The 15,032-nt window shown below is 47.1% G+C and overlaps 1 protein-coding gene across 2 annotated transcripts in view; it reads left to right on the forward strand.

Moving 5' to 3' along the window:
- Window positions 1-15,032, forward strand: part of LOC111145075 (dedicator of cytokinesis 1) — a 506,031-nt gene that overhangs the window by 392,546 nt on the left and 98,453 nt on the right. For both annotated transcript variants that reach the window (XM_022499695.1, XM_022499696.1), the window contains exon 30: window positions 14,000-14,078. In XM_022499695.1, coding sequence (XP_022355403.1) covers window positions 14,000-14,078 — 79 coding nt within the window. The remainder of the gene's footprint in view (window positions 1-13,999; window positions 14,079-15,032) is intronic.

Raw genomic sequence — 15,032 nt, forward strand, 5'->3', positions numbered from 1 at the left:
AGCCTTCTTAGAACTGTAGGGGAGAAGCCCTAACATATTTCAGTTTGTCCACATACCTTGCATGGCTGGTTTCAAGTGGGAGAGCCCATTTCTGTTACCCATTATACTCATTAAGAAGGCCCAAATTTGGGGCGCCCAGGTGGCTCAGTGGGTTAAAGCCTCTGCCTTCAGCTCAGGTCATGATCTCAGGGTCCTGGGATCAAGCCCCTCATCAGGCTCTCTGCTCAGCAGGGAGCCTGCTTCCTCCTCTCTCTGCCTAACTCTCTGCCTACTTGTGGTCTCTCTCTCTCTGTCAAGTAAATAAAATCTTTCAAAAAAAAAAAAAGGCCCAAATTTCACAAAAGGGTAATTTCTAACCATTATTATTCTCGTGTTTCTGCTTTTGATCAAGATAAGGAGAGCCAAATCACTCCGGTGGAAAGTGGTTTTCCTATGGAGGGTTAGGCCAGCCGATGACTACACTGTATCCCTTAAGCTTGTGCTTGCTGTTGAAGTGCTTGAGAGTGATTTGCAGGCCTCCTAACCCTTGGTGCTCACCATTTGCAGGAGCTGTTCTAGATGCTGCACACATTTCATCTCACTGAATCTTTACCACCAAACAGTAAATGTACTCTTAATACCCATTTCACAGATGCAGGAAATGCGGAAACCCACTCAAGGTCTCCAGAGCTGGTCAGTGGTAGAGCCTAGATTTCTTCTCAGGCTCTTCATTCCTGTAGCCCCTGCTGTCTGCGCATACTCAGCTGCCTCCAACACCAAATGCGGCTGGAATCCCAGCCTTCCAGTTGTCACTCTGGGGCTTCTGTTGTGGGGAAAGTGCAGGGTTGCTTGATAACTTTGGCCAAGGTCTTGGAGATGCTGACTTTTATATCCAGGAAAGAACAAACAAGATCAAATGGCCTTAGTAGTGAAAGGAATAGATTTTAATTAAAAAAGGGTTAATTAGAGAACCTGTTCTTAGAGGTAGGACTAGGTAGTGATATCTGTTCTCCTTGAATATTATTTGACTGAGTAATAGACCACATTCTCGTCTTGGTGGGCCGTGCCTTCTGTGTTGCAGCATATAAACAAATGCGTGTGGCTGTGTACTAACTAATAAAACTTTATTTGCAGAAACAGGCAGCGGGCCAGACTTGGCCCAGAGGCTATAGTTTGCTCATCTCTGAGATAGAGTGCTGTTGAACGTTGGGTAGGATACTGTTCAATTTTACGTGTCCCTGTTTGGGGTTATAACACAGGTGTGGAAGATGTGGTTTCATTATTTAGTGTGCAGGACCACACTCCGCTCGGTAAAGAGACAGCCTCGTCTCTTTCGTGTGGATCAGAGGAATTATGTCAATGTGAAGGACTATTGAGGTGCATATTAGGGACTGTATGGGGAAGAAAATCATTATTCGGTTCTTGAGCCCTTCGCAGTCTGAGCTGCTGCACTGAATCTGGTGGACAGATGAGCTTGGCATCCGGTGACATCACGGGCTTCGAATAAGGTTATACCTGTTAATAGAAAGTGTCACTCAGTGGATTGCAGACAAGTGGCCTCCTGAAACAGCACTTCATTCTCACAAGACCTCCTTCAGGTTTGTATTTCTAGCTCTGTCTTCTACCCTCCCCTTCCCTATAAGTCTTTCACCTTGTCACAAATACTCAGAACAGCACAGGGGCCAACGAAGGCAAGAATTACGTGATGACAGCCTGTCCTTCTGGGCTTAGTCTCAGGCTGCAAGAAAATGGGAGTAGGGCCCAGAAAAACAAGTCTGATTCTGAGGTTTGTGGCTCCAAGGGATCAGTGAGGGTCTCCAGAGCCCTCGTCCTTAGAGGATGTCAGTGTGGGTGGAACCATGAATAGCACGCCTTATCCGTCCTATGATTTTGTTATGGACAAAGGGGTCCTGCAGATATCATTAACAGTAATAATTAGCCTTAGATAGGAGTTATCCAGGAGGGCCTTGTGTAATCATGAGAGCTCTTTGAAAAGAAAGAGTCTCTCTGGCTTGCAATAAAAGAAGGAAGCAAGGGACTGGAAGCAGGAGAAGCATACCACATGCCCTTGCTGATTTGAAGATGGAGGGACTGTGGGAGAAGGGATGCAGGCAGCCCCTAAGAGCAGACAGTGGATCCCAGCTGAGAGTCAGTGAGGAAACAAGGAGCTCGCACGCACAGGGACCTCAGACCACAAGGATGGCTTCTGCCTGCAACCTGGATGAGCTGGGGAGACAGGAGCCATGGATCAGAACGCAGCCTGGTCCACACCTTCACCTGGGCCCTCTGTGAGCTTTAGCAGAAGACCCTGCTGACCCTCAAGGGAGTTCTGACCCACAGGACAGTGAGATAATTCCTGGGCATTGTTTTAAGCCACCAGGTTTGTGGTCATTTGTTACGCACAGAAGAAACCTTCTAAGATGGTGGCCTTCCCCATAGGAGGCTCCTGCCGCGCTGGGAGCCGGGGGTGAGCTACAGTCCAGCGGTGACACCTATCTCTGGTACTGTTTAGAAAATGGTCTCAGGATCTGAGCACAGACCTCACCAGGTCGCCCATCTCTATCCATCTGGGGAAGTTAACCCCTTCCGTCAAAGTCTCAGAGCTACTCTCCGTGGACAAAGATGGTTGAAGAAATCACCATACACTCAACAGTTCAGTGGTGAGAATTCTGAGCCACAATAAAATCAAAGAACTAGAATCTCTCAGTTATAACATTTTCTCTTTTTCTAACATCTTGTCAACAGCTGAACTTTCATGAATATTGGTCTCCTAATTTTTCCTGTACCTTCCTTCGGATGCCTCTTCTGAAACAAATAGGAGAGGAGAAGTTGAGGCCTTCATCTCTAGTATTCTCGTACTCCCCAAAGTAGCTGCCAGTCGCTAAACAGCTAGTACAGCCCGGGCCCTTTACAAACACGGACTCCCTCTAGTCTCCCCTGCCCACCAGGAAAAGCGAGTTCAGAGTTGTTCGTTTACTTGCCCAAGGTTGCACAGCCTGTACGTGAGAAACACAACTTGGGCACAGATCTCAAGACTCCTGCTTCTCTCCATTAGCTCACCTCCTTGTGCTTTTCTCCATGGGGATACACCACAGAGAGAGGCCCGGCTGGCCTCTTGAGAAGGAAACTAAACCAGGAGTGAGTAGAAGTAGAAGTAGCCAAACACCAGCAAAGGTGGGGAAACGTGTAAAACGTCACCCACTGCCAAGTAGTCACTTTCAGGACATTCGTGAGCACCTAGGCCCCTGACAGGGCAAAAAACGTAACCCAATTTTTAGCCTATAATAAACGAGCCTAAAGCAAATTACATTTGTTTGCTAAATGATGGCAGTGCCCTTTAGCAAGTCTTGAAAACGAACCAGAATAAATTCCTCGGCATGGCTGGGATATTCCAAGCATGAAATAACTGGAAAGCATTCCCCTTTGTAATTATCCTAGGTTCTCTTTAGAATTTCTGCCTTGAACCCTACAGTTGGCTCAAGGCCTCCGACCACTTAATTTTTCCCTGGGCTCGCTAGATGGATTCAGTTATACTGTATTTTATTTTATACAAGATACATTGCTTGGTGCTACAGGGAATAAAGATTCAGCACAGATGGGCCGTCAGTGGGCTCACAGTAGATCTGGGACACACCATGTCTGTGACCACTGTCGTGTGTGGAGTCAAGTGAGAAGTGACATACGGGGCCATAAAGGACTCTGGGTGGATGGTTGTTGCCATTATTATTTCTGTTTACTTATGTTTATGCTTATTTATTAACGGCCCATCTGCTCCCAGAACAGATCTGAACAATCTTATTCTTTGAGAAGCAGAGGCCAGAGTTTCTTGTTTCTAAAAACACGTGTGCGTGTGTGTGTGTGTGTGTGTGTGTGTTTATGTGTGTGTGAAACAGTGGAGCCGAATCACATTGATGATAGTTATAGACAGAGAAATCATGGTCCCCACTGCTGCAGTTTCTGGAAATGTCTGGTTCCCTTTCCTTCTCATGTTTTCTTTCTTTTCTGTGGTAAAATATATGTGACTTAAAATTCACCATTTTAACCGTTTATACAGGTACAGTTCATTAGCATTAATTACATTCACAATGTTGTGCAACCATCACCAGGGCTTATTTCCAGAATGTTTCATCACCAAACAGAAACTTCAATTCCCCATGCCTGCCCTCCCCTTCCCAGCCCCATATTTGGAACTCAGAAAATACTGCAGTGACAGGTGATCTTCCACACACCCTTACGTAGGCTGCGTGGGCCTCGGCCCAAAGGACAGGGCAGTGGTGACCCCCTGCTCTGCTTGCTCTGTCCTCTTGCCTGCCTCTCGCCTGTGCGGCAGATCCACCCGTGGTTCCCATGGTCTTGGGAAATTTTTCCTGTGCCCATGGCGCTCCTAAATCCATCAACACTTTATTTTGTGATGTGGACGTAGGAAAGCCAGGAGGGTTGGAGGAAGAGGATGGTGAAAAGGAGGAGGAAATGAAAGAGTAGAGGGAAAGGATGGCTTTCTGAATTTTTAAAACTTGACCCTGAGCTAAGACTGCTGGTTGAGACATGCTTGGTGCCCTAGAGATGTAAGTGGAAAGGCCCTGGCTGCTTTGGATTCTAAATCCCTTGTATCCCAAACTCTGCTTCGGAGCTTGAAGTAACCTCCTCCCAAGTAAACGTTCAAGGGGGTTGTCTGGGACCTTTTTGATCAACACATCTTTTCTGATGACAGAGAACCAGGTGTGAGCCCCATTCCCAACCGTCTACAGGCAAAAATTCTCCAAAACCCTGTAAAGGATGATCAGAATAGAATCACAGCTTCCCAGGGATGGCAGAATGTTCCCTCAAGAGCCAGATAACGTGGTAGGCATGACTGCTCAACACTGCTCCTGTAGGAAAACAGCCACAGAAAATCCCTAAATGAGTGGGTGTGGCTGTATTCTAATAATACTTTATTTATAGCACCGAACACTCAGGAGGGTGGCTACCATGACCAGAAGCGAAAGCTGACAAGCGTGGCTGAGGATGTGGGAACAGCAGAATCCTTGGGGGTTGTTGGTGAAACGGCAGGTCGTGCAGCTGCTGGGGAAGACCATGTCATGGCTCCTCAGAACGTCGATAATAGAATTCCCACATGGTCTGGCAAGTCCACTTGTAGGAATACACCCCAGAGAATGGAAAGCAGGGACATGAACACATCTGTGCACCCGTGCACTCCACAGCATGATTCACAGTAGCCAGAGAGGGACGCCCCCCAAGTGTCCATCTGCGGTTGAGCAGAGAAATGAAGTGTGGTCCATCTGTACCAAGGAATGTTCTTCAGTCTTTAAAGGAGGGACGTTCGGACAGTGCGGCGGCATGGATGCACCCAGAGGGCCCGACACTTACTGAAATAAGCCGCTGACAACAGGACAAGTCCTGTATGAGGTGCCTGGATTAGTCTGACTCTAGACAAAGGAAGTAGAATGGAGGTTGCCAGGGCTGGGGGAGGGGAGCGTGGGGAGTTGTTGCTTTATGGGTTCAGAGCTTCTGTTGGGGAGGAGGAAAGGGTTCTGGAGGTGATGGTTCCACGGCAGTGTGAATGGGCTCGATGGCAATGAAGTGTCCACTTAGAAATGGTTAAGATGGTAAATTTATGTCATATGCATTTTACCAGGGTTTTTTAAAATTTTCTTTTATTAAAAGAACCTTATTTGCAAAAACAGGCTGTGGGGCTTGGTTTGCTGCTTTGAAGCCTGGGACAGGGTGGGGATTGTAGCCAGTGTAAGAAACAGAGTTCCAGCCAGTGAGCTTGGTGAGAATTAGCTCAAGTGGGATGTGCATCCCAGCTGGTCTTGACGTAGAGAGACCCATACTGCACGAGTTACGAGGGCCTCGGTGCCAGTCACGGAACACCCGCTGGGCTGCGGACACAGGACTCCGTGAAAGCCTCGTGTCCTTGGTGTCAACAGCCCATTTTACACAGGTGAAGACTGAGGCTCTGGGGGCAGAGTGACCTGCTCAAAACCACGCAGCTCATTAGTGGCAGGGATGTGTCTGAGCGCTAGGTAGCAGCGTGGGGCACTGTGTGCCCTGATGCTGGGAATGGCCCCGAAACCCTTCGAAAGGCCACCCTCTCAGTGGCCATGGTGTGTAAGAAGAGAGCCTCATGAGAGAGAGTGTTGTACACCCTTACTGTAAAGTGCCTTAAGCATCGGAGGTCTGAAACCTGGCAAGAAGGGACTTAGGAAATATTATAATGATCACATAAGCAATCTGAAAAGGCTACTTACTGTATGACGCCAACTATAGAATATCCTGGAGAAGGCAGAGCGGTGGAGACAGCAGAAGGACGAGCGGTGGTCAGGGGCTCAGCGGGAGGAAGGGTGGGAGAGTGCAGCTCAGAGGGTGTCCAGGGCAGCTCAGCAGGGCACCGTGATCCTGCATTCCCGTTGTCACACGTGTCTCCGAACCCACAGGATGTTCACAGGAGTGTGCCCTCCCACAGACCACGGACTTGGGGCATAACTGTGACCGTGTACATTCGTCCAGAGAAGGCTGTGTAGCCCCAGTGCAGGATGCTGACCAGGAGAGACGGGACATCCGGGAACCTCTGTCCTCTACACTCCATTTTGCTGTGAACCTACAACCACTCTCAAGTTTTAGGCCCTTAAGGAAACACTAATAATAACAATAACATGAAAGGGTTTGGGATGGGAGAAAGACGAAACACACAGAAGGTGATAATCATTGAAGCCCAGGGAAGGGGACGTGAGTTCCTTATGGGGTCTACTATTGTACGCGCCTGGAATTTTCTGGAATATATTGTAAAAGCAAAATAATTTCCGGGATTTATTTGTATTCTGCTGACCACGCCGGCTGGGCTTCCTAAGGAAGGCTATGCAGTGTGGGCGCCGGTCATGGGCTTGGCTGAGCCTGCTGTGCCCTTCCGGGGCCATGTGCTTCTGCCTCTTGGAGCCTTTTGGGTAAAATATGAGGTAATTCATACCCCACAGGACTTGGGTGCATTAACTGGCACAGTTTTTACGAAGTGACAGAAGTTACTGGGACTATACAAGGCACTCGGTAAGTGCTCATCAGCAAAGCCACAGAGGTGAGGGGTGGCCGGGCATGGCCGAGCTGGGTGGGTCTCCGCCACCATCAGGGCTTCTCACCTTCAGCCCACTGTGGTAGCTCCTTAGCCATAGTCCTGTTTTGGTGGGACCTGGAGACAGTATGTCCCCAGAGTGGTGGGACAGGGGGCCCCGTGCCACGGATGTCTGCCCTGGAACCCACACAGCAGGGGTGATGTGGCCTCAGCCCTGAGCGACCACTCCCTGGGAGCCCCTGCACCCCGCGAGCTGAGCCTGCTTCCACCAGGGCTGGCCAGCGTGATGGATCACAGCACTTTGGATTTTAGTTCAGAGTTTGACAGATGCTAAAGCCTGAAAGGAAAAAGAAATCCAGCCATCTCGACAAAAGGAAACAAACACCTCTAGTGTATTGGGGAGACATGGCACCTGCCTCTTTGGACTTTACTGCTCCTTCCCTGCTTGAAGTCACTGCCGTGGGGTGCACCCCCGCATTTCCAGCCTCCCACAGTCTGACCCCCGCCGACCCTTCCAGCCTCTTCCCTGGGAGACTCTCTTGACATTGGTCTTCCCACCATCTCCCAGATCACAAATGTGAGCCGAGGTCCCAGCCAGGCTGCCTTCCATGTTCCACTCCACACATGCAATCCCAGGGTCTTGCTAGGACGTCACTTCTTCATGCACGTGTGGTCTTCACTGCCCGTCCAGGCTCCTAATAGAGGAAGCGGCTGCTCCCATTTGGTCGTGGTCTAGACCGAAGCCTCTGCTGGGTGTGGGCTGTGTTCGCGGACCGGTCAGTGGCGATAACCCGGTCCTTCTCTCTCTGTGCCAGCTGGCTGAAGTGATGTTCTCTGCATCTGCTTATCACGTCCCCCCAAGTCTTCCCTCCTTCCCAGCAGTCCTGAATTCTGCGGAAATCATTTAAAGGCATATTTAATCACTTTAAATTTTTTTCCTTTCTTCCACTCGTTTCGGGCAAAACATTTTGTTAAAAGATGCTTTTTTTTTTTTTTTTTTTTTTGCCCCAGAGCATCTCTTGTCTTAATGCCAGAGGTATTTAAATGCCCTCCTGGTGAACTGTACGATCTAATTACGGAACTTAAAGTGAGTTCAGGGAAGGAATGAAATACCTTACAGGTTCACTACCTGAGAACAGGGTTTTGGGTTCCACTGGAAGTTCACTGGCTTTCTTACTGTTTTTCCTGGTGTTGTAACGAGGCACCTCATCTTCCAGTTTTATTGGCAGCAAACACCAGGTAACAACGATGCTAGAAAAGCCCGAGGCTCCATCATGATAAAGTCATTTTAGCGACTGTAATTGTGCCAGGAACTTGTAATAGTTAAATTGGTTCCTGATTATGTTCCGCTTGCTAAGCCCCCTCCACTCAATTAACACATAATTATTTAGGACTCTGATACTTTTATTGCTCTGCACACACTGCTTTCCATAGGCAGCTTATCAGGCAGGGCCCCAGTTGGAGCCCACGCGGCATCCCAGGCCCTTTCTGTGCAAAGACAGAGCAGGATGTGGCCCCAGAGGCAAGGCCTGCAGGACTTTTCTGGTGAAATGCTCATGTTTGAGGGGCTTGGATCCCCGCAGGTGCCTCCTGCCACTGAGCTCCACACACCCAGCTGGTCTCCCAAGATGTGTATCGAAGTGTAGAATTCTACGGCATGTCTTCTCCAGTCTGCCAAATGCCACTTAACATTCTGTAAAGTGTTCGTGGAGGTCATGGTGTTAAAATGACTTTGGACTATGTGGTGATAGCTCTGTGTTACCTTTAATCTCTACGTTAAAAAAGTTACATTCAAAGTTCACAGTTCAGAGGTATCTTAGTTAGTACTTCCTTTGCTGGTTGCAAATAGGAGAATCTCAAGGACGCGAGTCACTTTCTGAAGGTCCTGGAGCGAAATGTTTACATGGACATGAAGAAGATAGATCAATAGATAGATGATTGACAGGTAGATGAGAGATGGCTAGGAAGACTTTTCTGAAGGTCTCGTAGCTAAATGTTTACACGGATGTGAAGAGATGGGTAGATTGATTGATAGGGAGGGAAAAAGAGAGCGAGCAAGAGATAACAGATAGATGATAGATAATGGATAGAAAGAAGTGAATCCAGACTGTAATTGGTTTTGTGTGTGGGTGTGTGGACAAGAATCCAGCTCATATCTGACACCGTTAGGAATTACAGTAGGCATTTTGTTTCTAGTGGGAGCTCACTGTGTTTAAGTGTCCACATAGGAGAGAAGGAAGTCGGGAAAACTTCCTGTTTGTTTTAGTTGTATGAGGTTTGGTAACAAACTCCATCTCACACTGACCCCTAAATGATTGAAAATGGGAACATTGTAACAAGATCAGTAAAGGGGATGACTCTGACTTTGGGAAGATGGGAGTTAGTTACCAAGAAGCATGAGATCAGGTCCTTTCCTTATGGCCATTAAAAATAAAATTTGCAGTCATTTGCTTTGAGTAATTTGAGTGTCTTAGAGAAAAGTGCATCTAGACCTTATGGCTCTTTAAGTCTTTTTGAGATGACATAATTTGCCTGTGTTTCTCTCTACATTATTTATTTTTATGTTTGATTTCATCTTCCAAGATTTTAAGTTATAAATAAAGCCATTCAAAGATTAAAAATGATTGAAAATAACTCTATTAAGTACAGGCTCACACTTTTTCTTAATCATTTGACCACATGAGACAACCGTGTCGTCGTCTCATTTGACCACATGAGACAGCATCCATGGAAGCATTTCATTCTCACACCATTAGCTTTGTTTTCAGAAATTACTTAATCCTCCCGGCTGGGAATAGACATAACTTGTTTGGCTCACAGACTTAATGAATCTTTTTCCCCTGAGTACCTCACTTTTCTGGCAGAGTAGAAGCAATGCCAGCCTGTACCGTTTCCCACATTCCATTGCCCACAGTCTCTACCTCCTCCAGCATCTCACTGTTGTGTTCTTGGAAGCTAGGACATGGGGAACATTATGCATGACCTCTCCTCATTGTGTCCTGTGTTTGTGTACAATAATATTGAATGGGGAGGGTGGATTCTCTCTCTGCACTAGGACGGGCTCGGGGTGTGTTTATTTGTTTTTGTTTTGTTTTATTCGGCTGGTGCCAGTCCTGGACACACCACTCGCTCTGAGAGATCTTTTAGTGTGGGTAGAGACCAAAGGTTTCTTAGATCAGAACACTTCAGGATATTCATGGTGCTGAAGGGGTCCTTTAAAATGCTCTAGGGGATCCTGATATATAAATGACAAGATTCCTGTCATCAGGAACAAGTTCCAGTGGTGGAGAGGAGAATGGAGGACCAGCTCTAGGTGTGGAGAGAAGAATGAGAGGACTAACTCTGGAGGTGAAGAGGAGAATGAGGGACCAGTTCTGGAGGTGGAGAGGAAGATGAGGGCACCAGCTCTGGAGGTGGAGAGGAAAATGAAATGTAGGACTAGCTTGAGAAGTGGAGAAGAGAATCAGGACCTGCTCTGGGAGGTAGAAAGGAAAGTGTGGGACTACTCTGGAGATGGAGAGGAAAATGAGGGGACTAACTTGGGAGTTGGAGAGGAGAAGGAGGACCTGCTCTGGGAGGTAGAAAGGAAAATGTAGGACTAGGTCTGGAGGTGGAGAGGAAAATGAGGCGACTAGCTTGGGAGGTGGAGAGGAGAATGAGGGAGCAATGCCCACTGATAAATGCCAAATGCCTAATGAGAAATTTGGTTAATGAGAAACTCAAAACAGCAGAACCCCACAGTGGACAGTCTACTCATGGATATCAGGGGCTACTGACTATTCTAGCCTCTCCGTGCCCTCTGATTTGGGTTAGAGTCTGATCTTCTGAACTACACATCCATCTATCCATCAGTCTGTCCATCCATAATCCATCTGTCCATCTATCCTTCCATCCATCCATCATTCATCTGTCCATCTGTCGATCCATCCATCATCCATCCATCCATCCGTCCATCCATCTATCATTTATCTGTCCGTCTGTCCATCCATGCATGCATGCATGCATCCATCCATTCCTATGACAGACACCTAGGGGGCATATGAAACCGTGTTGGATCCTTACTTAGCATCACAGGCACAGGAATGAATAAGCAGACAGGACTATTTGGGAACAGTCTGGAGGGCCTCCCTGTCCCTGAGGCCAGCTCCAGCAGTCACCAGGACCGCAGAGCCAGCCCATTCACACTGCCCCCTCTCATTGCCTCTTGACTAAAGGATTTGATCTTGAGCCATGTGGAACCCACCTGAGCTCTTCTTGCAGACTGGGAAGCTGTCCTGCTGTCCAGTTGCTCAGCTTAGCTCACAATCCTTTCCATATTCCTCTGTGTGACTGACAGCAGATTTTTATGCAAAAGCTTCTCATGTGATTTTCTTACTTCTTCTCTCTAGTTTGACATTTATTAGAAATAAGCTATGAATTATAGCAGATAATAGATGTTCTTATGTAAAAGTTAACCCCTGTTCATGTTTCTTTTTCCCTAGTTGGGTCATTGGTTCATCCTCAGAGGGCCTTGGCATGGCTCAGCTTTTAATCCCATCAGGTGTGGGCTCTGGGGTGTATATAATTTATGGGTCCTGGCTGGTTCTGTAGAAGGTGCGTGGGCCTCGAGGTAGAGCCCGAGCAGCTCGCCCTTGTTGATGGCGCTAATGACAGTTTTCATTTGGTTTCATTTAGTTGTCCTGCTACAACTCTCATTCTGTTATTTGCTTCTTGTCCTTGCCCTTTAAAAAATTTATAGTGAATCTAAATTACAGAATCTCTCAGCCCTGTACTTTCTCAGCTGTCGGTTCATTACAAAGTTTTTATTTGGCCTTCATATTATTTCAGCAACGGCATATTTTTTTAAAAAAGTCATTTTGAGAAATATCTTTATTTAACTGACTGAAATTGTTCCAGAGCTTAATTAGAAGGAGCGCATTGCAATTGTTTGGGTGCTATCTTGAGGCAGAATCATTGCCATGTAATAATAACGCATGTTCTAGTAAACTTGCCTTTATTGTCCTGGAGCCTGGCGGGAGGGTCTTCCTTCAAGCTCGGAAGGACCCCGGGGGACCCTAGTCAACAGCTGAGTTCTAAAACTGAAGGAAAAATTACAAGGTGGTCAGTAGCCCAGGGTTTGGTGCTGCGTGAGAGCCCCCCTCTAATGACAGGGAGTGGTCCCACTCCACTGACACTGGCTGCTGGGGTTAATGCCAGTGCGGGTCCCCAGATGCTCTCAGAACACAATTGCTGAGGGTCAGGTGGACAAGGCAGACCATTTTCTCTTCAGGCTTGCATCTTGTGCTTCTGAGGGCTAACCTTGGCCCAGGAGACCCCAGCCCAGGCCTGGAGGGCTGATGAGGCTTGCCGGGTGGACTCTAGATACAAGACCCATCCTGACTTGAGTGATTTTTATCCTGGTCCTATATTAATTTGTCAAGACACCCTTAGTGCCCTGTGTTCAGCTTTTCCCAATAAATCCCAAATTTCAGCTGTAAGAGCTGCTTTTCAGTTTAACCGAGCAGCCTGTAGTCATATTGCCCGGCCACCCTCTGGCTTTGGATGCTGCTGCCCCTCCTGTGTCCCTGACTAATGGACAAGGCCAGGATCCCCACACCCCTCCACTCAGAGTCACTTGAAACACAGACGCCTCCTTTTTGGTTCTATTTAATGTCCCCAGGGAAGAATTCTGATAAGTCTGACCACGTTTTCTTCAGCAGCTGCGATGGCAAACTCCATCCCAGCCCTTTTGTCACACCTGTTTTGGCCCTGGATCCAACTGATCAGTCCCTTAATGAGATGCTGTCTGCAAACCCCCTTTCTTGGAGTTGTCCGAGTGTGTGAGACGCTGCAGTGCTGGGCAGGAGGTGGGGGATAGAGACCTCCTTAAAGCCCCAGGCAGAAAGCCCCCTTCTTCCTCCTTCCAGGCTGCCTGGCCTTCAGGGACTCAGGGACAGTCTGGCACGGGGAGCTTCTCCAGGCATGCACAGCTAAAGAAAACATGCTTTTGGAGAGCGCTGGTTCCTGGGAAGTAACCTAGATTTTTCTTACACTCTCTGGCTGCTTCCTGCTGCCTAAACAGAGCAAGTGTAATTAAGTTTATTATCTGTGACCTAATGCTAATTCTCCATGCATCCTGCCTTTGTGCAGAGGGAGAAGGGTCCTTTAAAAAGAAGTATCTGGACTGAGCTGTATTATTGTGAACACTCAGGGACAATAAAGGTAATCTGCAGGTTGCACAAGCCGAGGGAAGGCTTAGACCTCCGGGGCCATCTGTGACCTGTCAACACAGACAAACAAAAGTCCAGGCAGTAAAGGGTGTGATGGTTCGCTCTGGTGCTTCAAATTGTCCATTATCAATGGATCAATGCATTGAAATTCCTGCTAACCTTCTTGTCAAATCACTTATGCATCTACCATAGCTTTTTTTTTTTTTTAACAAGTTGTTAGTTAACCAAAATCAACATGTGGATCAGAGGATGAATAACACCGAAGGAAGCCGTACCTCCAGGTAGTCACCAGAACACACCGCGCCTGATGGATGGCGCACCGCAGCCTTCAAATGCTTACCTATAAAAAGCCTGCAAAGCAAAGACCAGTTTAATAATGTTCCGTGAAGACAGTGACTTGACAGGTGACTTGGTGACTTGACAGGAGGCTTTAATGATCACCTTTTCCTTTTAAAAAAAAAAAAAAAAATAGGGTTTTTTTAGTGATACTTTTCATATGTTACTTTCAGCTGCTAGCATTTTGGTCTGTTTCTTTTATTCTGCATGTGCTGATTTCCTTGATTAATTTGGAGCACATACGCATATAATTCTCTGGGCTTTTTATTGGCACAACCTCATAGCTTTTCGCAGGACTTCGAGCGCTCACTTTCCAGACAGACGCGGGCTGTGTCTCATTGAAATGCCAAGCTGACAGAGGTGCCCAGCCTAAGTGTGTAATTATGTAATTTCCTCTTGATCTTTTCAGAGTCTTCCTGCGAGCGATTAATCAGTATGCAGATATGCTGAACAAAAAATTTCTGGATCAAGCCAACTTTGAGCTACAGGTAAGAGAAGAGGTAGACGTGCCCTTTGTTGGGATATGTGCTAAAGCAAATTGCTGGTCAGAGCCGGTATCGTGGATTTCTAATCCCCGAACTTAATTGGTTTCCCATGCAAGGTATGGAAATGGAATTTACAAGATGTACTACTGGAACCCGAGGACTGAAAATTATGCCTTTTGGAGTATTTGCTCGATTAGCAAGGAGGGAGATGGAGCGGTTTCAGAGCAAAAGTAGGAATCAGAGTGACACGTAGGGAGTGAGCAGGCAGGCCGCCCACGTGTGCTGTAGCAGAGAGACTGACTCAGACCCACACTGTCCACACGTCGGGAGGGAGGGCTCTGCAGACGCGGCCAAGCGGGTTTGCATCCCTGAGGTCTGCTGGCTTTGAGAACTGGGTTCCCTGGGGGTGCTACTTGCAGTGGCCTTTCCTGGCACAGACCCTCCCCCACATGGCTCTGGGTTGTGTCAGCCCATCTATGGGTTTGGGGCCTGTTTCTTCAGTGCTTGCGGGGAGAGGCGGGGGAGGGAGAGGGAGGCCTGTGTGTGTGTGTGTGTGTGTGTGTGTGTGTGTGAATGAATGGTAAGGATTGATGTTACCTGGCATGATTTACCACACATCTGGAGTTTGTGGCTTTCAGTTTCATTGCACTCTGGATGTATAATAATGATCTATCTGCTAATAATGATTTTTTTTTTTATTATGTAGTTTACTAAAGTTTGTTAATTAAAAAAAAAAAATCCAGAGGTAAATGGTACTGGTTTTCCTGGGCAGGACTCTTCACTGAGATGGAACCTATGCCTGTATTTCCTTAATAATTTGTTAATGGTAAATGTCTGTTCTATCTACACTATGGAATATAAGTGTATATTGATATATCACGAACTGTAGATCTAAAGTGTTACTATTTTTATTTTTTACAATATTTAGGATTGTATCATTTTCTCTGCTTAATGCTT

Source organism: Enhydra lutris, unplaced genomic scaffold, assembly GCF_002288905.1.
Source record: "Enhydra lutris kenyoni isolate GAN:26980312 unplaced genomic scaffold, ASM228890v2 scaffoldscaffold12, whole genome shotgun sequence".
NCBI lineage: Eukaryota > Metazoa > Chordata > Mammalia > Carnivora > Mustelidae > Enhydra > Enhydra lutris.